Source organism: Mycteria americana, chromosome 22 (genome assembly GCF_035582795.1).
Source record: "Mycteria americana isolate JAX WOST 10 ecotype Jacksonville Zoo and Gardens chromosome 22, USCA_MyAme_1.0, whole genome shotgun sequence".
Lineage (NCBI taxonomy): Eukaryota > Metazoa > Chordata > Aves > Ciconiiformes > Ciconiidae > Mycteria > Mycteria americana.
Genome location: NC_134386.1, coordinates 862971 through 888088, shown reverse-complemented (window position 1 = coordinate 888088; position 25118 = coordinate 862971). Strand labels below are relative to the sequence as shown.

The following is a 25118-nucleotide window of genomic DNA, read 5'->3' as shown; positions in this document are numbered from 1 at the left end:
TACCACAGAAATTAAACAAGCCTCCTACCTTTGTACATGCTCCCATCTCACTGTCCCAGCAGCAGGCCAGACAGCCACTCCTTTCCTTCTCCCTACTTGCCCTGTTTGACAGGGAGACCACTGCCCCCCCCCCCGAGGTATAACAAACAGCTTATGCACTGCTGTGCTCTGGAGGTTCCTCCCGAGGGCAATTTGAAATACTCGATAGCCTCTCTCATCCCCGTTAGCTGTGGGGATCAGGTAAAAGAGGGTGAATACCACAAGAGAACTCTCTATCCCACTAAAGGAGCTGCATACTTCCTGCCTGCTACAAAACTACTGCCACTACAGGGAAGAGTATGAACAAGATGAACAGGATTTTTTTTTTTTTTTTAAATTTTGTTTGGCTACATGACAGACAGACTGCTTTGGTCTATTAGCAGAGCTGCTCCGATTCTGGCTAATATTTGGAGGGGAAAATTCCAGCTGCTGCAGGCATGGATCAAGATGCTTGTCTCAGACAAGCATGCAGCAAACAGTAGATGAATGGAAGAAACCTTACATAGCCTTACTGCCTCTGCTATAAGCCAGCGGGCTGTTAAAGAAAGCCCAACTAGTCATGCCTTCCTTACTTGCCAAGTGAAGGAACAGAATTTGGACACCCTTTGAAAGAGCATGAAGTGGGACTTAAATTATGTGGCTAACATTAAGCTGTTTCAACAGGGCAGCCTGAAATCAATGGCTGAGGGAAACAGGAAGCAGTCTGCAAAGCCAACCTGATGGTGGAAGGGAGCATAGGAGAAGGTGTTAAGGCAGAGATGTAGACTAGGGCAGAGCTACCCTAAAGAACAGCAGAGACTGGAAGAGGAGGAAGCTAACAGAAGAATTTGAGGGAAGCAGTCAGAAAAATAATGCAGTCAACACAGGCTACTTACGTGAATGGATAAACCATGGCAGCTACTGAAGGTTCGTCGCGGGAGCAAACATAATCAAAGTCCAGCATTCCTTGCACAGCCCGTGTCTGCATCCCCCAAATGATAGCTTTGGTGTGACAGCTGAACAGGGTTGTGGCTTTACCTGCTCAGAGGGGGGGGGGGGGAGAGGGGGGAGACCAAAACACATTCAAAATGTACATCTGTGCAAGACAAAAGCTGCAACTTTGCCAAACGTCTGCTGAAAGTCTCCCAGACGAGCATATTCCCCTCCCTCCAAACTGAACCCAACAGGTGAACTGCAGGATGCAGTAGCCACACTGTCCAAATTAAGGAAGAAACTGTAGATGAAGCAGCATCCCCCTTCCCAGGATTCTGAACACAACAGCCAGGTTTTGGGTTTCACAAAATGGGCAAGTGCTTGATCACAGGGGGGAAGCTGGTGTAGGAGAGGAGATAAGTGAAAACTGCCTCTTCCTCTTCTCAGACAGGCCATTCATGTTCCTTCCAGATAGTTTTATTCTGCAAAGCTGAAGAGAAAGGGAACTTTGCATTTTATTTATTTATTTGTGTATGGCCTACAGTCTGTGAGAACCACAGGAGGTTTGCCTCCTGTGTTTGTCAGGCACCACAATAGGATGATAGGAAATAAAAAGAAAAGCAGGAAATAGAGGGGACAAAGAAAGCAAAGGAGCTCTACATACTCAGCTTTTGTTTTCAGGTTTTTTTTGATGATCAGAATCCAACACAAACCTGATGGCTCCAAGAATTTAGATATGGCCCAAAACCTGGCTTTGGGGCACAGAGTCACAGGAAAGGCAACAGTTCAGCTAGTGAGGGTGGACTATTTGCTTTAAGTATATTTACACCACTTGTCACAGCAAAACGTCGAGTTCCTCCCTTTGACTCCAGGCAGAGTTAATTTTAAAACTTCTAAGAACTCAGAGCTGATCCAACTGCTGATGCCAACTCAGTCTACCACTAATTTCTTTTTGGCTCTGAATCAAAGGTAAACAGCACTGGGGATTAAACAGGATACTGTTCTGCTGGCTTTCACAAGAAATCAGTCGCTGTTCTCCAACCCTTCATGTTCACAATTTAGATGCACTGCTGCATGACTTGTTATTAGGAAACTGCCTACCCTGAAAAATTCCATTTATCTTGCAGGTGCCTGCAAGGAGGTAATATTAGTATTCATAGAACCAGGAAAATGCAGACCCAGAAAGGGGATGCTATTTGTCTGAGACCACACAAGGAAGAATCCAAGTTCCCCTTCTACTGTCCCTCCTCTTATGATAGGGGAGATGGCCTGGAACTCTACTTTCACCCTGATTCAGCAGTTTATTCTCATCCAGCATAGAGCTCTTAAGAGAGTGCTTAAAGTCCCCATAACTTCACTGAGCACAAGCTTTAACGGTTTGCTGAACTGATAAGGCAACAAGAACATTTGGTTCATTCAGTGACTTTTCCGTGCCCTTCAAGGCTCATAAGCACAGCACCTGCACTATTTTGTTTCCCTTTGAAACAAAAGGCCAGTTATTAGGCATGGTTAGGGATTCCTTCTTTTTGAAAGCAAAGAGAACAGCTTTTCACAGTATGCCTAGGTCTGGTTTTCTCCATAATGATGGCAGGAGAGGGAAGAAAAATTAAAGTTTGTTTGAGACCTGTCCCCCTCTCCCCCAGAAATAACAAGTTTTTGTGCAAAGGAATGTGTGATCTGCACTTGAAAAAACAGATTAAAAGTTCATATGGTGATAGCTAAATATGCTGGGCAGGAGGGAAGGGAAGGACCAGACAACACTGCAAACTTTTGGAGAGGAAAAAAAACAGCAACAAGACCAAGAACTAAAAAAGCCAGCTGCCAGCAAGGCCAGGCACATTCAGCTAGTCACATGTGTCCTACCTGAACCAGGTCTTGAAGCTGGGATTGAATCTGTTAAAGAGAGAATCACTCATGCAACAATATGACAGAGTTGGCTGCTGTCATCCCAACAGCAGGGCACCTGCAGCGGGGTGCTGCAGCTTCCCTCCTCCCCACAGCACTCAGGCCTTTTGCATTTTGCTTTTGTTGAAAAACAAGCGGACTGGAGCACTCTCCACTGTATTTCCTCTCCAAATATCTGGACATCAAATTTTGCATTTTGCCATCTAGAAACTTTTTGCGTATCCCAGCACAAACACGTTTCAGGTTCAGGTGGCAGTTCCTTGCACTGCAAGCTCCACGGCACACATATTTTCAACGTCTTTTTGAAGCGTTGCTCATGCAAAATTCTGTGCACAATGATTAAGAGAGCAGTAGTGGGTTTTGTGATGTGTTTCACTGGCATCGGATCTGAATTTTGCTGTCATCACGTCATACTGTTGTAAATGAGGCCAGTATCTCCTCACATTCAAGGGAGGAGGACCAGGACATTATCACATTCGGTCTCTGCCCAGTTCTGCTGTTGTTTTATCCCCATACAACATGCTCTTACCCAATAAGGCTTCCAACAAATACGAGCAAAAGGTTGCCAAAGCTTTTGCATATCACCATGCTAAAGAAGCTTCCTACAGAATTCAGTGGAAAAAAAAAAAACCAAACCCCAAAAAACTAAAGAGCAAGACAAAAAACCCCACAAAATACACACAACACACCACAGAGTAACCTCTGACCCTAAATGCGCAAGAAGTACGTCACGACTCCTGCTGAACTGACTGACTGTAGAGCGTTCATCCAGGATGCTGCAGCATATACCAAGAAGGACTTTCTGAATACCTACACCATTCCAGCAGCATCCCATGGGAACACCCCCCAGGTACTTAACTGGAGAGCAGGCCTCCATTCAGCAACCACAGCACAGATACTCTAACCTGTTGTCCACTGGCCTTGCATAAGGGGACTTGGGAAAGCTGGAGTTCTCAAACTGTGCTGTTCCCTTCAAAGGAACATCCCAGGTCAAGGCACCTCTGACTCACCTTGCATATGAGCTAACAGCACAACAAGCGACAACATTCGAAAAGCACTTAACTAAATTAAAACCAAAAATAGACAGGTACCACAAAATTGCTTCCCTTTGTATCCAGAAGAAAGCATTAGTCTAGTCCACATTCTGTCTTTTGGAGCAGAAGAGAACTGCTAGCAATCATTTCCAATGCTGGACTTACCAAGAGGTGCTGTTGATTTTGCCTTCTTGGCTGGAGCAATATCATCTGATTTGGACTCTGAGAAGGAAGCCGTTCTGCTTGGTGCTGGAGTCTGAAAAGATTCAGAAGCCAAGTTAGTAAGGGACAGCATGCCATATAAGGCCTGGAGCATGTAGGAGGAGGTGGCTGCTTTGGCTATGCTAGTCTACAAAGAAAACCAGAGAAAGCTAATTTTGAGATCGGACCATTTCAGTCAAGCAAGGGAAAACTCCTAAATGACCAAGTTCCCAGTAGATGCAAGAGTCACACTGTTGGTTTTGAGGGGTCACATTTTGTGCACGAGCAAGGTGGATGTTGGGAGGGCCCCTCCTGATACACCATGCAGGCAGAGTCACTTTAGTTTTCCTAGAGCTCTGTACAAATACAATGGTGGCCAAGATCTGTTTCCAACCTGTTCAGGCAGGGGAAGCTACCTTCAGGAGGCTCTTCACAAGCGTTCTCTTTCACGGAGGGGAAGGAACTCACCGAAGGGCTGCCGCTGGCATTGAGGAGGAAGTTGGCGGTGTGGGCTGCAGCAGGCGGTTGGTTGGGGATAGGCCGATGGCCGAGTGCCATGCCCACAATCGCGGTCATGTGAGTCTCCGTGCCAAAGACATGGATGGGGATCCCAGTGGTCTTCCCTGTGTATGCATACAAGAACAGTCAGCCTTGGGGGGAAAAAAGGAACAAGATGAGCTTCTGCCAAAGTGAAGCATTTAACCTTGTAAAGGCTCAGCAGAAAGCAGGTGGAAGAAACAAGATTCAAGAACAAAACTTAAGGAAACGGTTGGTCCTTACCAACTTCTCCCATGACACGTAATCCTTCCTGGTAGTTCGGGCCTCCTCTTCGTACAAAGATCCTCACCTCATGCTCCTTCAGAGGGCCTTGGTAATCCTTAATCGCTCTCACAATGCCCTAAAAGAAACATACAGGACAGGTGAACTGGGCAGCCCGATGCTTACCCTGTCCCATCATCTGAGGAACTCCTGGAAGAGATGCACTGTCAGCCTCAGCACAACACTGAACTGGGGAGAATGGCTTGGGGTTGATGCCTGTGGGCATTTGCTGATACTTCTGAATAGTCACTTACTTTAAAAGTGGCTGCTACGTTGGTGAAGTTAGCAATGCTGCCTCCAATGATCAGGATTTTACCTGAGGGAAGAAATATGCATAAATAAAACTGTTTTAAGAACACAGTGTACTGTAACATCATGAAGCAGTTTAGGACAAAGTGAAACAATGCTGCAGTTCAGACTAGCCAACAGTTTGCAGGAAGTTGTGTTTAGCAGAGCCTGGAAGATAAGAGCTTTGTATCATGCAAGATTTTTTCTGATAAGAACCTCTTGAGCCACATTTGCTCTTTGCTACATGGAAAACCACAAGTCCTGTCTCTGAAGCAAGAGGTGACAGAAATCCATCACTATTTCACTCAGAAGGCAGCAGTACATTAAAAGCTCTCCCAGGGAGGTCTAAGCATAGCAACAGCTCAGATTTGTTCAGTTTTTCCCCCCCACACGCAGCTTCACAGCTGAGCATCTTTGAAATTGCAGCAACTCCCTTACCTTCAGGGTGCTTCTCTCGTGTCATGAGGGAGAGAATAGTCTTAGCATAGTCATAGGTCTGTTGCTCACTTGGGGCTCCTGAGTATTCCCCGTAGTTAGCCAGTTCATTCACACCCCCCAGGTCACAAATGGTGTCACTGTAAAAAAAAAAAGTTAAGAGGTTAGTTATAATTTGAGTCACTATAAAGGTCTTAATAAAGCATTCCAAATTCCTGGGAAAGAGGGACTTGTAACTGCTGAAAGCTAAGCTGCTCTCCTCTTGGTGCCAGCCATGATTATCTTGTTACACTTCCTAGATATGATGGGAACTCAGTGACTACCACAGCAATGATATTACCACAAACAGCTTTCAGCCAGCTTGTTTCTTTCCAAGTCAGAAAAAACCAGTATCTCAACCTCCCAGAATTAAATTATCTCTAAGGTACACTACATTCCACATCTCGGTAAGAAATCTGCACAACATCTTCATTCTGAAGAGGTCCCAAGCAGTCATAGCATGGGAAAGATTGCTTTAGAAGAGTCTCCTTTCCAGAGGCTGCATCAATTGTTTTCTTCCAGCACTGCAAATCCACCCCCCTCTCTGGAAACCTTCTTCCTGTTACCTGTAAACCACAGAGGCACCGCCACCAGCCACCATGGTCCAGATCCTGCCTTTGGGGTTGAGAATAGTAAGTTTCAAGCTGGCTCCACTCTTTGCATCCAGATCAGCAATGTAGGCTTCCTGCAAACAGAACAGCACGCAATTTAAACTTCCTTCTGCATCCTCCTTTTCCAGACCACAGGGTTCGTAGTACTGGGCCTGTTTGGACAATGCAGAGCTCCCACATCTCCTGTCAACTACAACTGAGGGGAGAGCAGAGCTACAAACACCATTTTTGTAAGGGACAGAGACCCAGCTTCATCTCTCAGGGGCCAGGACTGATTTGTGTTAGGTGTTCTCCAAGACAGAACACTGAAATTGGACTGGATATAGACAGCTTGCGCCATTCTCTCTGTAACAAATTCAAAGGGGATCAACCTGAGCATACGCTCAAATTTTGATTCTTTCTTGGAAAAAAAATATCATACCCTCCAAAGAATATGTTGCCTTTGTAAGGCCTGCTGGCTTGCCTCTTGCTTGTCCCAGGTGAAGTCACAAGTGATTGCTATAAATAAATTTGACATTACTTCATTTGCAGACTGCAGATCCAGTAGCAGATTTTTCCTGTTTGCACATCAAAAACTTTGGAAATTCAGCTGACTGTCGGTTGTGTTTCACTAAGCGGTACCACACTGGCCTTTCTGTGGACGGTGGTCTTTTCCTCCACTGCTCAGCCAGCCCTGGGAAGCTCCCAGGTTTCACGGTTCCACATATGACAGTCACAGAATCAAATGCTTCTGGACTGAAAAGTCTCGTTCTGACCTTGTCTGCAGACTCAGACCAGAGGAAATTTAAAATCAACACACCCATGGCTACACACTCTCTGGCTGTGCTGCAGCCAAGAATGTAATCACCAAGAGAGCTGTAATTTGGCTCAACATGGTGTTCCTGTATTACAGTGTGCTTGCCTGTTGTGAAGCACTTCACTGGGAGTTCATTAAAATTCTCAGCAAAGGCATTGCCGTAATAACCTTCCCAGTGACTTGCAGAGGGATGATTCAGAGAGACAAAAACTGAACTAATCCTTTTAAGAGCAAATGAGTTAAGTGTTGGCATCCAGCAAGCTACATGGAGAGAAATAGCTAAATGGACTTCCTGGCCACATTACAAAAACCTTCCCCAACTGAAGCGTAATTATAATTATTAAAATGAAAAAGTCAGGACAGAAATCCTTTTGTAGATGGCAGAACAGTCACCCAAAATAAGTAACAGAACAATTAAGTAGAGAGCTCTACTTCCAACAGTTTTTGAAGCTGCTGGAAGGCCATGTACGAAGCAGTGTTTATGCAACCAGTAGCACAAATCCAGGGAACTCTGAGAGGGAACAGGCATTTCTAAACTTTAAAGAAAAAGGTTGCCTGCAGGCTTCTTCTTGGTCATCTTTTCAGGAAAACAGGTGTATTAACATCTTAACTTTTTCCTTTGAGGCTTGAGAGATGGTAATTATTTTCTCTGGATTCATACTTGCATGCAGATTTTGCACACAACTGCTACTCTCAGTAACTGAAACACTGACCATCAGCTGCCATGAGGCTGTCAATAACCAGTGCTCCAACAGAAAATAATGATGCTGACAGAGCAGCGATGCAGGCAAGAGCCATATAAGGAAGACAGTACAAGTACAGAGCTTTGGCACGTAGCTGAATGAAGTTAAATATAAGCCTCCATTTTATAAAGTCAAGTCTGAATTAAAGAACCGAAACAAGACCCAAGCAAAGATGGAAAGCAATTGCAGTTCAGAGTGCGATTATGAAAAGTCCTAATACTACAGCAACCTGTACGCAGGTTTGCACAAGCTGTTATCATGGATAGCAATGCCAAGGTACTTGAAACACAGCAACAAAACCCACAAGAGAGGAAAACCTCAATGCCACGGACGCACAAGGAATGAGGAATTAATCTTGTAGTCCACAATAGAGGGATTTGGGCCAGAGTGGGTTGTTACTTGCCTCTGGGTAAGCTTCCCTGCCAAAGGGAGGGGGGAACTCCACATCCCCCCATTTCACTTTGCAGATGTAGTCAGCAGTTGCATCAATCTTCGCAGCCAAATCAAGGATGTAGACACCATCATTAGTCACCACTGCATTTGAAAAAAATACCAGAATTAGCTCTGTTTTATAGAGAGCCATGCATTACAGATTTACTCATAAAATTTGATACTACACAGAGATTGTTACAAAAGCTAGGTCACCTTTGTTCCCCTTCCTCCACATCGGTCATTTAATTGTATTTACGAAACTGTCATGGTTCAGCTTCAGTTGGCAACTAAGCACCACACAGCTGCTCACTAACCCTCCTTCCCCGGTGGGATGGGAGAGAATTGGAAGGGCAAAAGTAAGAAAACTTGTGGGTTCAGATAAGAACAGTTTAATAATTGGGGGGGAGGGGACATGGGACGGGAACAGGACTGTGATGAAAAGGAAAACAATGAGAGAGAGAGAGAGAGAGAGAGAGAGAGAGAGAGAGAGAGCACGAACCCAGGAAAAAAAACAAGTGATGCAACCGCTCACCACCCACTGACCGACGCCCAGCTGGTCCCCAAGCAGCGATTGCTGCTCCCTGGCCAGATCCCCCCAGCTTATATACCGAGCATGATGCCATATGGTACGACCATATAGCATGACCAGACCATATGGTATAGACCATACTGGCCTTTGGCCAGTTTGGATCAACTGTCTTGGCTGTGCCCCCTCCCAGCTTCTTGTGCACCTGGCAGAGCATGGGAAGCTGAAAAGCCCTTGCCTAGTGTAAGCACTGCTTAGCAACAACTAAAACATCAGTGTGTTACCACATTGTTCTCATCCTAAATCCAAACCACAGCACTGTACCAGCTCCTAGGAAGAAAATTTACTCTATCCCAGCCCAAACCAGGACACAAACCCAGAGAGTTCCCTTAAGAATTAACTAGTGACCATGGTCATGGACCAGGCCCTGGCTCATGTGCTGTTTTTGTTCTGATCCAACAGAGCAGTTATGTTCTTCAGTTCTGACTTAACATCCCTTTCAATGGAATTTTTCATTTCCACCAGGAAATTAGATAACAGAGAACACCTACAAGCAGTCCTCATTTTGGATTCATTCAACTAATAGCTCCAGGACCCATCACAGCCACTTTTGTACTTCTTTTGCATATGCCACCTAGTATTGTTGTGAACTACATAAAACAGAGAAGGATAAAGCACACATTTCAGTATTCTAGAACAGAAAGTCCTGCTCCCAAAAATATCTGTTACCTAATGGATTGATCTCGAGGTATGTGAAATATAGATCTTCATAAAGGTTGAACAGGCCACAGATGAAGCTAGCCAAGATGCTGTAAAAAAATTTAACACAAGTTCATTAAAGCAGCCAAATATAAAGCACAGCCTGCTCTGCTTCATTTCTGTTAGTAGCAATCTGCAAATCTACTCTGTATCAATTTCTTTCATTCTCATTCATCTTCTCTGGAAGAAGCCTAGGTGATGACTCAAGGAAAGGAAGACCTTGATGACTCATCTTAATTACACTCCACCAAACTCTGCTGAGAACACAGTTGCTCACAACTGTCAAAGATGTCCAGTCTGTTTAATCTCACCGAGAGACAGAAATGCATCAGTCTCTCACTGTCAGATATGCATCTTTGTCAGAACTAAGCTTTGTTAGCTGGGATGGGGAAGACTGCAGTAAACTATATTAGTGACAGGCTTCTTCAGCCTTTCGGTGCTGAGCAATGCCATCAGTGATTACATTATGTTTGGAAAAATCATGACTCATATTAAGATAACTAGCTATGGGCATCTCATTAAAGGAGATGCAGAAGAAGCTTTGAGATCTACAGATAAGCTTGCAGTAAGCAAGAGAATACCTTCTTAGACTAGGCCAGAGTAAGGGAGAGTACATTTCTGAATTAGCAATCAGATTCACATCTTATCACCATTTCTACTAAATAAAAGAAAGTCTTCTATGCTGGCACAAAGGATCAAAATTCAATACATGTCTCTGACATCTGAGAGGTCAAGACTTCAGTAGACTGAGAAGTGCTCCTCAAGTGAAGGCTCAAGGTACTATGAACACTTATTTTGAGATTTACAAGAAGCTCGGATAAGGTCAAAGAACTTGCATTTAGGATGCATGGCATATTCTTGAGAGCAGCAAGAAGGGTAGGAGAGCAAGTTTTAAGGTGAAACAGAACGAAGGGGTGTTGCACTGAAATAAAGGAGAGAAGCTTCTTGGTGGCTGGCCATGCCCAGAACTGGACATCTGTACTTACTCCTTTTTATCTGCTGGTGCATGCTGCAGGAGATGTTTCTTTACATCCGATTCATTGAGCTTTTCATCCACCGCCACAAGCAACTTCTGAGCTTTGGCATCAACATCGCCCACATCCACACCCCCTTCGTGGTGGAAGAGTACGTAGTCTCCCTCACGGGCAGCATATACGCACACATAGAACTCTTCCTCCTGCAAAGACCCAGGCACAAACGTTAGCAAGTCACACCCAGAGAAGAACTCACACCCAGAGAAGATCTCAAAGAGGCAGCTCTTGTGTCAGTGCTAGGGGAGGGGCAACTGAGCACATTGCTGAGCTTTCCAAGGAGAAGCAGCACTGCAGTGGCCCAGACACCCCCCAGGGCTGTACAGGCTGTGCTGGCCTGGGAGGGAGAACGGCAGGGCCCGGAGTGCTTCAACCTGGTGAAACGTGCCAGGGACACTTTCCATTTCTGGAGAAAACTGCTCCCATCTTACACAACTGAAGTGCAAACCAGGGTCCGTCCTTGCATGCACTGAAAGCACCTCTATCTTAGGTAATGATACCCTTCCTGCAAACCATGGCAGAGCCTGAATATTTCACCAGCACAAACTGAGATCTCACATCAACAGCTTGTTATCCACACTCAGGAGTACCAGATTCAAGGTGCAGTGAGCTGCCTTGAGCAACTTGGTCCCTCTCAGGTGATCTGTAACCTCCTCCCGGAAGAGTAACAGCAACCAACATGATTATTAACAGCTCTTTGCATGGACTAATGCCGTGCCTGCATGCAGCTCTGACCACATGCATCGACACTCTCAACAGCACACTCCCAAACTTATGGTTTCTCCACTATACCAATCCATATACTAAGCCACATGCAACTCAAATAGATTTAAAAGCACTTTTTAATGCTTTATTTGGTATACTAACCTGCTTGTGAGGGATGAAGGGTTCAATCAGAAAATTCTTTAGGATTCCCTTAGCATTAGCAATCTGTCGGCAGAAAACAACACAAACACCAGTAAACGCTTGTCCAGTATCCACATTTATGACAGCATAAGGCAAGCTTCGAAAATTAGTCAACACTGCTCTAAAATCACTTCCTCCCAACCACCTCTCCACTGTGTTTCCTGGGGAACCATAGTCCTCCCTCCCCAGCACAGCATCAAGCACTGTCACTGCTAGACACGCTGCTGTACCACTCCAGGATAGCTGAACTTCATAGGTTACAGGAGTCAGTCACCTTCCCCTTTCCTACCAGGACAGATGGCTATCAGAATTACACCAGAATGGCTCTTCCTCATCTCCTGTCCCAAAGACAGCACCTTTACAGAGCACTGCTTAGTGCAGTGTGAAACGCGGCGGCTTGAGCTTCTTCTTTGGAGCTTTGAAAAAATCAGAGGTGAGGGAACCCCTGAACTAGACAGGGAATGGCAGGAGCAGAGGCCTCTGCCCAACACTTGCCCTGGAAATGGTGCCAGTGAGCACGGTCAAGTAAGATCACTCTTTAGCCTCTTCCTATAGGGACAGACAGCTACAGCAAGGTCCCAGGAACTGTCCTGCATAGGTGCTTTCCTGCTATCCAAAACCAAGTCACCTGGCTCAAGGAACACTCCTGCACAGGCCATGGGAGATACCCCCTGCTCCTGAAGACACTGCTTCAGGAGTGAAAATCATTGGTCACAAGTCCTTGGCACAGTCTTCCTTTAGATGTGGTTCTCATATTGTGCTAAAGAAGCAATTTCAACATCCCTGGTTTTCCTGATGGGCAGGCACACAAGATGCAGTTGCCTGCTGTTTCACAATGGCCTTCTGGCAAGCCCCACTGGCTCGGCTGCACAGCTCGGTGCTGGAGCCAGCAGCAAATCAATCACAGTAGGGCCAAGGCATCAGTTTCCTTGAGGCAGCAGAACTCTATCAGCTCCTGAAACACAGCAGCTGGGATAGCAGGCATTTCTTTATCATTAGCATTGCAGTATTCTCCTGCAGTTCCCAGGAGAATAAATAATACAAGCCAGCACAGAGTTAAAATAAGGACTTGAAGTAACATTCAGTCATCAGCCAAAACACAATGGCTGGCTACAATAAGAGGACAATTTTATGACAGCTTTTATACTTGTCTTGTTAAATCTGCCTTGGGTATTAAAGTGAAGCGGCTATGCCAACTAGACAGAGCATTTGAGCTATCAACTGCTGACTCCCAACTGGAATGGATTTAAAAATTGTACTACTTCCTGCTGAGCTCCCACCACACACGCCCTACACGGCAGACTTGGACAGCGGATGGTATAGGGAGCACCGAGCTGTGCTCCCTGTCAAGGTGCGTCATTTATCAGTGCTCATTTACCAGCAGGAAGTTCACATGGGGGACAGTTTCTCACTTGCTTTGGCATCAGCATAACATGCATTTTAAACCACCGTAAGCAAGAGAAATACCTGCACACCAGCTCCTATCATGCAAGCAGGCAGAAAAGACAGAACAAAAAAGTCTTATGCTTTTGTTGCTAAGGTGGCACTCACCGTGGTTTCTTGGCCCAGACGCTGTTTGAGCCAAACCTTCACCTGATCCAGAGTGAGGTTAATTCCAACCAGTCCGAGCTTCCCACGTCTCTTTATTAATTGATCTGGCTTCACCACTAAACGCTACAACATTGTGCGAGAGGAATTAAAAGAAAGAAGCATTAAAGTGATTTTGGTCGAGTGATTCTCTGCAGATAGCGAAACAAAAAACCTAAGTAAGTTCTGTACAGCAAATATCCTTGAAGAATTTCTTTAATCTCTTGGCAAATCCATCTCCTGGTACAACACGACTGCAGTTTTTTAATGCTGTACTTTGTGAAGAGCTGCCTTATTTCTACTCAGATGTAAGTATACATCAGAAACTGCGATGACAGTTTGTTCTGGCTTTTTTGGATGAACTTTGATAACTCTTTCAAAGCAGCTGTTAGGATGGGGTATATGTACTCACTTTCTGTAAAGGAAAAAAAAAATCTCCCTGAAAAGCATAGAGCATCCCGACAGTTTTGCAAACTGTCTTTGTAAGATGCATCATGAAATTAATATTTCTCTGCGAGCAGAGGCTCCTAAGGAGAAATTGTTACAGACATGGCAAGCACAGTCAGCTGCTTACAAAGAAAGCTCCTGCTGTCACTACATACTCTGCATATGAGACTGGCGAGGGCCAGAGGTCCTGCACATTTTAGTTAACTGACAGTGGCTCTTTAGAAGATACCTATGGAAAGCTGTTCCTAGGCAACAAGTGTGTTATCTCTAGCTTGCAAATATATATTTTTTTTTTTTTAAATAAGAAGTGGGTGCCATTCTCCTGTACAGCTAGTATGTCCTGGAACTTCAGCAACTTACAATGTAGAGTCAGAACACAACATGTTGCAGTACAGAATGCTAATCATGGTCTTTCTACTGGACCCTGTAGCCCTTTCTAGCATTACAGAACTCTGCCTTAAAGGATAGGTAGCATCCTTGCTCCCATCTGGCTTTCTGCAAGTCTTTTTAGAAGCACTGCTGATATCTTCCAGCAATGCACTCATGCACTTGAGTACGGAACATTTAATTACTTAGCATAGGGCTTCTATCAGTCAGTCAGTAAAGGACTGTGAAACGTTCATGTTCTACCAACCAATGACTTAATATAATTAACCACTGGAAAGGAGCCAGCTTGGACAACTAATAAAAAGAGCTCTGGATAGGTTTTTCTCTACAGAAAGTGCATGACTATGAAACACAAAGAGATATAAAAGATCTTGCATAGAAAAAGCAAAAAATGAAGTTCTCCCTGACATTTTGCTTGGACGCAGGAAAGCCAAGCAGTATCCTAATGGAACATAAAAACTAGCCGTGGAGAAAGCACTCCATGATTTCAGAAAGTAAGGGTTTGAGAACAGGGAGTGACATCAAGAGACTCTTGCTTTGTCTGAATTTGCCTCGTTTACCTTCTGTGTGGTTATTAGAAGCTTCTTGTTTGCAGATACCTCTGCTCATGTATTTCACAGTCCTTAAAGGAATTTTATAATCAGGCCTCCTAGAAGGTGATACAACAGCCTTGAAGCAAGGCTTGTTTCTTCATCAGTGTTGCAAATGAGTGTTGCAGAGCAGCAGCAACTGGTCCTTCAGGAAAGATCCAGAGCACAGTTCTGCTCGCAGCCTGCCACAGCATGATGTGCCATGCCCGACAGGGAGCAGCTTGGGTGGGCAGAGGTTTGTCTGGGGCTCAGCCACTACAGGAAGGCAAGTCACTCTCCTTACCTCGCTCAGAAGCCACGGGTAGTCCTGGGTGAGTCGTGCCCAGTCAGTGTCTGGGGTGACTCGGGCATACTTGAAACGGTTCTGGATGGCAGAGGATGTACAGATATACTTATACAAGAACTCCTTCCCCGTCTGCTCAGAGATGGCTTTGGCTGACATGGCTACCTAGTCTGAATTGGGGAAAAAAAAAAATGAAAGTAATCAGGAACAGAGTCCAGTTCTCATGGAAAACCCCCAATCACCTAGCTCAATGCAAAACCAAAGCAAATACAGAGCTGTGGCTGTGTCTCCCCATTATAAACAAGGCTATAAAACTCACCTGATAAGCAAGAACTACTCCATGTTGCTTAAAACCTCCACCTATTCTACTGCCCCGAACACTATTTTGGTCCAGCCTTGCCTGCAGGGAAGGGTGTAATCCTTTCAGGTTGTCCCAACCACCACTGTGCCTTTACAAAACCTGCCAGCTGTGGGCATCCCCCATCTAGGGGAGTGCTCAGCTAAGGCAACTTGTCTCAAACTACACAGTACCCCAGGTTTGTTGTTGTGGGATGTATGTAACACACCTACCATTTCTTCTAGTTCAGTACCAGGGAGTGACAAGGCAACAGGTGAGGAAAACCCTCCCTCCCACTTGTTTTCTTATGGCTTGCCACATTCCCAGTCTGAGCTCGACTGCAGGCAAATTAACAGTCCCCCATACCTTTTCCTAAAGGGAAAAGAAAATGCTGCCAGTATTATTGAAACCAGAACACATTTGCATCTTTTTTTTGTTTTGTTTCAGAACCTAGATGTCTTGGAAGCAGCTTCACACCCTACAGAGTAAGATGCTCAAGACAACAAAGAAGATTAAGGTAAGACAGTTTGGAGTTTTTTGAGAAAAATAATGAAAAAAAATTCCTAATGTCATGCCTTTCCTGAAGATGGCTTTCTTCCCTTTTAAAGAGTGTATTCTAAACTGACATAAACAGAAGATTTCTGATCAAGGCTGTAACTTTTCTTTCTGATATGCAGCAACAAAGTCATAGGTGGCAAAGTGAATTTATTTTTAGCAGCAGTAAACATTTATTTAAAAGAATACTTCATCCCAGTGAACCTGTCTGCATGTGTCAAACATCAGAACTGAGTCTTGTGATCAGCCAGAGGTCAGCAAGTGGTTTTGATTTTTCCAAGGGGTCAGACTGCTGACAGAGAAGCTCAAGCAGTGGCTCATGCTGCATTCTGAGTGACTGGAGGTCATGTCACTGTTCCCCAAGCACAGCCAGTGTGGCAGGAAACACATCAGCACACTTAAGATGGTTTCTGGGAGAGTTGGAAAGCAGAAAGGCACCAACACAGAAAAGAAGAGCTCAGATTCCATCTGAGTATCTGGACAGTCAAGTATTGGAATGGCTCAGTAAGACCGACTAACTGCCCATGCCATCACAAAATAGATGCCTCACTTAAGACCCAGGGAGGGAACCAGTTTTAAATTCCACAGTTACTTCTTGTGCTAGCTTCTGGGTAATAACCATTAGTGATCAACTGGGTTATTCAACCTATAAGCAAGCACAGAATATGCCAGGGAATAAACCATCATTAATAAAGACCTTTTCCCATAAAGCAGGGAGAAAGAGGTTTAGTGTCATCCTGTCCTGCCCCCCCCCCCCCCAGACAAAAATATTTATTCTGCAGAGAAAAGTAGTAGGAGGCAGGTTGCATTCTCTGTGTGCCTCTAGAATGAAACAGGTTGGATTAAGTACTGTTATTGAAAGCTGTTAACTAGGCTTAAGAACTAGCAGTCAAATTTGCTGCTACCACCTTTTCAAACAATTCAAGTGTTAAAATAGAAAAGGAGAAGCTACAGAAAGGGCAAAAGATGTTAGAAAAAGTGTTCCTTCTTTCAGAGAATTATTGTTATGTAAAACTCCAACATGATTGCAGTGCAGCTTCCAATTTAATCCCATTTCAAAACAGCATCAGGAAATGTTTCTGAAGCACCCCATCTTTCTTCATAAAATCAAAACCACATTCTTGTCGCCATAAACACTTGCACCTACTATTTAGTCTGCTAAAAATAACCCCACTTTCTATCCTCCCTTGCAGCCCCCTTTAATGTAACAGCCCACACAAATGCTACGCCGAGGCTGCTGTGTTAGCTCTCTAAGAGGCATTCCGAAAAATACGTATTCTGCTCTTCAGAGATGCTGTGGGAATCAAGTTGTCTCAGAAAAACATTTGAGAGTCATTGAACTATGTCAAGTCCTGGGGCTATAAGCAGCCATTCTGCAAGAGCTTTAGAAGCAATCTGGAACTTCCATTGGATGCTCCTAATTACACAAGATGGAGTGACATTGAGATAATGTAGTTATCTCAAGGCAAGAATTTATACACAGCTCTCAGGGAACAAATAGCAGCATGTATTGGAAGAGGAAGTAGAGTCAGTGAAGGGGAAATGCTGGGTACCAGTGGATTAACCTTGAACGTTTTAGGAGTTGGAAAGCTTACTGCATAACCTTCTTAGGTAGGCTACAATTCTGGCCGTAAGCTAAGCATGGACACTGAAGCTGGACAAACATTCATCTCTTCTGGGTGTTAAGCCACCACAGCTTTTTAGAAGGATAGGAATTTTGATTGGAAGGAAAAGGAGGTGAAGGGGGGCAGAGCACGTAACAGTCTCAAGGGGAAGCAATCTGCAACAGGTAAGCAGGAGTGGCCAGACACATCGTAAGGGAGCCGGCAGATAACCTGGGTGTTGAACAGGTTGCAGACATGGCTTCTTGCGCTTATGGAGCAACTGGGCATTTGCTGTACAAAATCCTATCTATTGCCGATTGCAATTCTCTGCCCATCTTTGCCCTGCAAATACCACGATACTGTAGGAGTGTAAACTGTGTTGTAATCCGCATTAAAAATTCAAAGATTAGCAGAGTTGCTTTGACTGCTTAATCTTTATTAGCAAGGAAGCTGCAAGAGACAGAATGGTTTAACTACTAGAAACCAACTAAAGTTCACTGCATCAGACTAAGAAGAATCTCAAGTGGGTTTGCAAGAACTGGTTTGCATCTACCCTCTGCTAATTGTGGATCAGTTTCACAGTATCATTCTGAGACAGCTTTTTTCTTAATTATGAGGCACTGTCTGTGCATCAGGTAAGCATTGTCAAAAAGAATATGCCAGCTTCTCCGACCAAAAGCTTACAGCTTTATTATATGGTCAAGTCAGCCACAGGCTAGCTACAGAGGAAGACTTTCCAAAGCTATAGAAGTGGCTGTACATTGGGCTAGTAGTTGGCAGAGCTGTAAGGAAAAAAAAACACCCCACCACAGAAAACAACCCACCCCACTGAAAAAAACCCCAAACCCCAACCTTATTCTGCAAGCATGCACAGACATATTCAATTCCCACAGACACCACTCTGGTACCTTGTCTTCACAGCTGCGCACACACATGCTACAGTAAGTCATCTGTACTGTAGTGCTGAAAACTTTCCATTACGATTTTTGCTTTAAAGCAGTGCTATTTCTGAGAGCAAATCTTGCTCCCGAGTTACCTGCAGCTATTTATTTTGCCTGGTAGGAAGCTGGAATACCCTTGCTCTCAAAGCCCTTAGAAATCCATCAACTGCCTACTCTACAATATGCTAAAGGCCAGTCCCAGAGAAAATGTGTCACATTTCACTGCAGTAGAAGCAGATGGCTAGAAGAAAATGGCAAACATCTTTCTTAATCTAAAAAAAAAAAAAACAAACCAAAACCAAACCCTAAGTATTTTTCATTTCTCCAGGGTGACACAGACCCCCTGAACAATATCGCAGATCTTCAGTCCACATTTTCAAATGAAAACAATCAAGCTGATGCTAGTTATGCCAATGACCAAGATGTAATTGTCTGCAATTGCAAGAAACTGGACCCAGGACATCCCTCAGGTCTTATTAAAAACAGTCCTGTAAAAAAAGGAAGTTAGTGGGAACAACAATGACATACATGGGATTGCTTAAACCTGAGGGACACAAAATGCAGGGGCATTCCCACAAGGCATGGCACTGGGAAGTTGCTCATCTCTCAGAAACTTTACTGGCCTTCTTTATGCCACTATATTCTGCTGCTCCCCGAGTTTCTCTCCCAGTTTTTGCAATAACACTACTGGGGTAAAGAGAGAAAACCTAGAGGATTATTACAATAGTAGTAGATGAAAAATGACAAAATCCTTGTGTCATGGCAACAGAACAGCAGGAATGAGGCTGTTCTGCCCTTATCTGCCCATGGTTCACCGAGACATTTCCTAATCATTAGCAAGTCTTTAATCATGCCCCTCACTCAGTTTTTCCACTGCTCCAACCCTGCCCTTCTCATGGGATAGGCAGCACAAAACAATTGCTTCCGTCTGCTGAATTGTTAAGCTAAAAGATCAGCAGGGGGGGGAAAAAAAAAATCCACAGGGCATCAGCAATTCTTAGCTGTATGTGCTCCTGCAGGTCCCTCATCAACCAGAGAGACATAATCAGAGCAGACTCCATTAACTGGTTTCATCTGCTCTGCAAACACTGAGTATGGACTGCAGGTCACCACAAAACTAGAGCAGCAGAATCTTTGCAGTTTCCCAAGAATGAGACAGGTTAGGGCTATCTGTCACAGTTAATTTTCAGTAATGCTTAGCACCTGCAGTACCAACCAATGCTGATGAAAGTAATGGATGCACCTCTGAAGAAAAACAGAGGAAAAAAAATCCCTTTCTCTGTACCAAATACAAACTATAGGATAACGTTCTCCTCTACTGATTCACTCCCAGACAGTGTTCTGTTTGTGATTCATTAGGTAAGACTGAACTGCAGTTTCCTTACGACTTCAGGCCTCAGATCTTGCAACCACCACACACAATGGTAGATTCATGTCAGCAGCACAAAATGCATTTTCCAGTCTGCTCTTAATGCATATCCTCTGCTGCACAAGGTTTAGGATAGGGGCAGATAGAATTAACAGTTTCTAACCTGTAATGCCTCTCTGGCTGCCTGCAATGATTTGCTGGTCATTCTGCGAGTTCCATACTGTACCTGCATTCTCACAACCCTTCAGATCCAGTCCTTATAAACTGCCTTGCCTTTTCTTTTGAAGGACGTATGATGGAACAGCTGGTTCATGGCCAAATTTGCCGAGTGAAGGACAATCTGCTGCCCCTTTAAAGCATTTTCTACAGTACGTGTCATGAACTTCTCAGTTAAAATGCAGTGTATCAAAGGATCGCAGAATAGCTCAGGTTAGAAGGGGCCTCGTCAGGAGGTCATCTAGTCCACCCTCAAGCTGAAAGCAGGGTCAGCTCTGGAGTCAGCCCAGGTTACAAGGGCCATTCTTGCGTTTGAAGCATGCTGTCCTTTACTTCTTCAGCAGAGGCAAAGAGCTCTGTTGAACGGATGTCGCATACCTAGCCTTGGTTTGACAAATGGGTTACTGCTGTAAGAATAAGTTATTTCTGGAAGAGTCACCGATTTCCATGAACGATTTGTGCTCATCTGCTGGGGCTTTAAAACAAACAAACAAAAAACAACAACAGCTTCCCTACAACACATCAGAGACCTTTATATCATCATCCATAGCCGCTGATTTAAAAAATGCTGGTTGTCAGCCTCCACTAGCAAGTCCAGAGCAAGTAAGAAAAATGGATTAGAGCACATTTTCAAGGGCTCAGAAACACTTATTCCCTCAAAACATCACCTGCCAAATATGCAAAAAAAAAATGCTTGGGGAAAGTTTCTCGAGTGTATTGACAAGAGAAAAACAGTGTGATGGTGGCAAGCTAGGTGAGGATTAAAGAGCTGGAGGTTGCGTTCCTGTGACACAACGGATACATCTGCCCCAATACACTGGCAACTCGCTGAAGGGAAAACACAATACAGTCCAAAGAAAAAAAGATAGGGAGACAAGAGACTTTCTTGACAACAGAACCCGAGTAAAGTCTCCTTGACTCCTAAAGAGATCAGATTATGTGGCGCTACTCAGCACAATATGGTCTACTCTGCAAGGGGAGAAAAAAAAATTAAAGACTTTGGTTTATTTTTCTTTAAACCCTTTCTGGTCTCAGAGGTGCAACTCTGTGAGCTTCACCAGTTTGTGTTCGTACAGAACATGGTGCTCATGCATGAGATTTACTTAGATCTGGATCAGTACCGTACTCCAATCATACCTGAGCAATGCTTTTTTGGGAGGAATCCCTCTCCAGTTAAGACTTCATGTCCTCTCTCCCAAGAATTATGTCAGTAAAACCACACTGTAAAGCAACCTTTGCCCTCCATCCCAGGTCATTTATTAACACAGTTCAAGATCAAGCAGTATTTTCAGCCCACAGCAGCATGAAAAGTTACATCAGGTTCCACCTGGCAAACACGTGTGCTTTCATCAGAGGACAGAGAGGGCTTGAGGGAAGAGGCCCTGCAGCAGTTGGCCAACGTCACAGGTCAAGACACCTCAATGCCATGCATTATGAAATGCCTGGCACCGGTCTGGTGTGATGCAAGCAGGTGCACATGCTAAAGCAGCGAGCCCGTTGAATGCCCAGCTCTGGAGGAGGTTCCCTGCAGACACAGAACCTTTGTGAACAAAACAGCAGCCAGGGAGGGGAACAGACTACGAACCGAGTTAAGTCTGGCTAACGGAGAGCAGCACCCAGGCTCCAAGCGCTCTAGTAAGCATCTAGTGCCAGCAAGCGGGGTATTTGGAATCCTGTCTTTAAAAACCATCTTATTCTGTAGCTTTGGGCAAGGTCCTTAACAAGTTTATTCCTTAAATCCTTCCCCACCTCACTTGCAAAGTGGGCAGTAGCAGTGTGTGCTCTGGGCTGGGTGGCTGGGCAGGATTCCCAGCCGTGGCTGTCCTTCGTATCGGGTCTCACTTCAAGCAGAGCTGCTGACAGCAGGATGAGCACTGCTAGCTGGCGGACGGAGAGCACGCTTTCTGCATGTTCATAGAGAATTCTCGTATGCAGAAAACTCTATGGGGTTTGAATAACAGCGTTAGTAGAGCTGATACTCTGCACTCCAAACCCAATTAAGGAAATGAAACAAATGCAGAGATCTACAACCAATATATTCAGGATGCACGTACGTTTTCAGTCTTTAGATGCTATGGCAGACAACAAGCGTAGTTTAACAGAGAGAAAAAGAGAAGTCTGTACAAAAGGAAGAGAATGTCCAAAGCAGCAAGATAAACAGCAGGTGTTTGCAGGTAGCAAACAAAAGAGCTGGCAAACAGCCACTTGGCAGCTCCTGGAACTGGCAGGTCCGTTCACAGCAAGCAAGAGCCACACAGGCTAGTAGAGGAGCACGAATGGAAAGAGATCCCAACACGGGGGCTGCTGCCTCCACAGCTACCACAAAGGGGTTTTCAGTCTGGAAGAGGGGTACGCGTGCTGTTGGCAAAGGGCTTCCCGGCTGAGGGATGAAGGGAACGAGCAGGCAAAGACGAAGCCTGACCTGCTGCTGGCACAGACAAGAGCCCTTTCCCGCAGGCCCTCGTGCAGTATTTGTGCTGCGCCCGTCCCTCCCGCCAGCCAAGGCTCCCCCGCACCGACACGACCGTCTCTCTCTTTCCTCCTGATGAGGAAACCTCAAGGTCAAGGGCGGCGGTGCGAGGAGGGAGCACGGGGCTCCGGCTCTCTCCCGCACCGGGACGCTCCCTGCTCTGCTCCCGGCTGCAAACCCGCTACCTGACTAAGACCACGGCGCTTCCCGCGGGCCGGTTCCCGGGGCCCGCCCGCTGCACAGCGAGCTAGCGGCTGCCGGGGACGGCTGGGACCACCGGGCAGCGCTACCGGCCCCTGCCTTTGCCCAGGCTCCCGGCGAGGGGCGCGCAGACACCTCCCACCCCGGGCGGGAGAGGCGCTGCCCGGCTCGCTCCCGCCGCAAGCGCGTAGGCGCCGCCGCCCTCGCCCGGCCCGCGGCAGACCCGGCAGGAGGGGAGCGGCGCCCCGCCGCCGGCCAGCCGCGGCCCCCCTCCCGGGGCGGGCAGGCCGGCCCTGCCGCAGCGGTCGCTCCGCGGGACAGCCGCCCCCGGCACTCACCTGGGCGCCCGCTCGGCCGCGCTGCCCCGCACCCTGCCCGCCGCCGCCGCCTTTTGTTCGCTGCGGCGCGGCGCGGCCTCCCCGGCCCATCGGGCTACGGGCGCCGCCGTCGCCCATTGGCCGGCGCAGCCGCCACGTGTTCCTTGCCTGAGCGGCGGCCGCACGCCCATTGGTCGCCGCCGGTGGGGCGCGGCCGCGCGGCCTTGTGGGAGTCGTAGTTCCGCCCCTCGCTCCCGCCCCCCCCCCCCCCCCCCCCCCCCCCCCCCCCGCCGCCCGCGGCCATGAACCCCGGGGGGCCCGCGGGCAACGCCGCCGGCGTCAGACCGGAGCCAAAGGCCGCGGCCACGCCACCGTCACGCTCTGCGTCACTCGCCGCCCCAGGCAGCGCGCCGCGCTCGCCGGCCACCCGCCGCACCTGGCTCCGGGCCCCGCAGGGGCGACCAGCACCGGGGCGGCCCCACGCCTCCCCGCCTGCACCCGCTCCGAGTGGCGCCGCCCACCCTTCCCATCACACAGCCCTCCCTGCCGGCCGCACCTGCACCCGCGCCCGCCGAGCCGGGCCCTGGCGGCGGGGCAGAGCCGGGCGCTCCTTCCCCAGCGCTGGGGCAGGGTGAGAAACCTCCCACGGGGTGTTGCAACCGCGGGGGCAGGAGGTGCCCGGTGGTGCCCACGGCGGGCAGCGGCAGACAGCAGCCCCGCTCGGGAACGGAGTATCACCGGCGTACATCACTGTCACCAGAGCGCGATCCCCAGGGATACGGCCAACGGGTGCTTCTCACCTGCACAGGGCAGCGGAACACGTACAGATCGGAGACACAACAGACAGGAAAAAGAGACTTCTCTGAGGCACTGTGAGGCCTCAGACAGGACGCAGCCATCCCACCCCCCTGCGCCCAACTGCCCTGCTTGTCTGTAATGAGCTTCTAACGGCAGACATCACGTCTCTTCCGCTTGCCAGAAACAATCATCGCACGTTCATTTTTCCCGGTATTTCCAACCTGTGACTAAAGCACACATCAGCAATGCTAATGAAGCACCCTAGGGTGGTCTCTCTGATGAGAGCGGGTGGCTTTGCTCCAGAGGTGAGGTCCGCTGTGGCCCATATGACGCTGTCACCAGCCTGGCCTGCGACAGCCACCGCACGGAGGGGGACTGGAGGACACAGATGTGATGCTCCTGCCCATCTTGCTGGGGAGATGTGATGCTCCTGCCCATCTTGCTGGGGAGAGCGTCACACCCGGCAGTGCCAGTGGGGAAAGTCCACACAAAACGGTTACCAAAAGCTTAATAAGTCTCAAATTCTCTGCCCGACTCCCTGGGGACAGGGGTGTGTCATGCTGGCCTCCCACTCCATGGCTCAAGTGGTGTCTGTCTCACCACCCGTGCGTGAGACACCCTGCCTCCTTCCCACGCTGCGGTGCTGTGCAGCCGCTCCAGCCCCATCCCAGGAGCCACGGGAGCGAGGACGGGCCCTGTCATTCCCAAGCTGCGTCCAGAACCCAGCAGCAGCGCTGATTTTCCCCATGGTGAAGTTAAATCTTACAGGCTCCAAGCAGGAGTCTTTCTGAGCAGCACGGACACGCCACACCCACTGAGTCACTCGGCAGGAACAAATTGCTCCAAACATTAATCTTGGCAGGGTCTTACCAAAGCCGAAATAAAGTCAAGACTAAAGTCACTGATAGGAGGAGAGAACCAGCAGCATCTCTCATCCATCATTTGTTTGTCCAGCACTGGACACTACAGTGATGAAACCGGTACCACGGGCCACCAACAAATACCAAAAAGCACTCGACATGTTTATTCCAGAGAGCGGCGGTGGGCTGCCCCGGCGAAACCCCCGTGGTGGGCACCGGCGGCCTGACGTCCAGCAGTAACAGAGGCATTCACACGATTGCTCTTGCAAAGCGGTTTTACCACGCGCCTGCCCTCCCACAGCCCCTTTCCGGCCGTCTGCCCAGCGCAGGGCTTTGGGAACGCGGGTGCGAGAACAAAACCCCAGCGGGCGCCGGCTCCTCCGTGGGTCGGACACGTCGGGCCAGGGGAGACGAAGCGTGAGGCGCTGCGAGCACCGGGCGCGCAGCCCCCGCCGCCTTCAGTCCGAGCCCGCACGCATTTTGGTGGAAAACGGTGCGTTTCCTTCCCTTCCAAGCAGCGCAGCCCTTCCCCACGCATCTCCCTATCGCCACCCACGCGTGCCCTACTTACACCGCACCTCTGACCAGCCCACCCTGCGCTGCCTTCCCCCGCACCGCCGTGCTTGTGCGGACTTGCCGTGACCGGCACGGCACGGCACGGCCTTCCCAGCGCTCTGCTG

At 47.4% G+C, this 25118-nt stretch overlaps 1 protein-coding gene across 3 annotated transcripts in view; it reads right to left on the bottom strand.

Annotated features, from left to right (window-relative positions):
* ACLY (ATP citrate lyase) overlaps window positions 1-25031 on the bottom strand; it is a 33269-nt gene extending 8238 nt beyond the window's left edge. Inside the window, exons 1-15 of one of the 3 annotated variants that reach the window (XM_075523222.1) lie at window positions 25010-25031; window positions 14771-14940; window positions 13028-13150; window positions 11438-11500; window positions 10526-10716; window positions 9510-9589; window positions 8222-8356; window positions 6239-6353; window positions 5637-5773; window positions 5165-5226; window positions 4872-4989; window positions 4560-4714; window positions 4056-4146; window positions 2815-2844; window positions 915-1056 (exon numbers count right to left, since the gene is read on the bottom strand). In XM_075523222.1, the coding sequence (XP_075379337.1) occupies window positions 915-1056; window positions 2815-2844; window positions 4056-4146; window positions 4560-4714; window positions 4872-4989; window positions 5165-5226; window positions 5637-5773; window positions 6239-6353; window positions 8222-8356; window positions 9510-9589; window positions 10526-10716; window positions 11438-11500; window positions 13028-13150; window positions 14771-14929 (1601 nt within the window). In that variant the 5' untranslated portion in view covers window positions 14930-14940; window positions 25010-25031. Of the gene's footprint in view, window positions 1-914; window positions 1057-2814; window positions 2845-4055; window positions 4147-4559; window positions 4715-4871; window positions 4990-5164; window positions 5227-5636; window positions 5774-6238; window positions 6354-8221; window positions 8357-9509; window positions 9590-10525; window positions 10717-11437; window positions 11501-13027; window positions 13151-14770; window positions 14941-22801; window positions 22926-25009 lie in introns of those variants that run through there. The other 2 variants (XM_075523221.1, XM_075523223.1) reach the window with 2 other exon arrangements.
* Window positions 25032-25118: the final 87 nt, after the last annotated feature.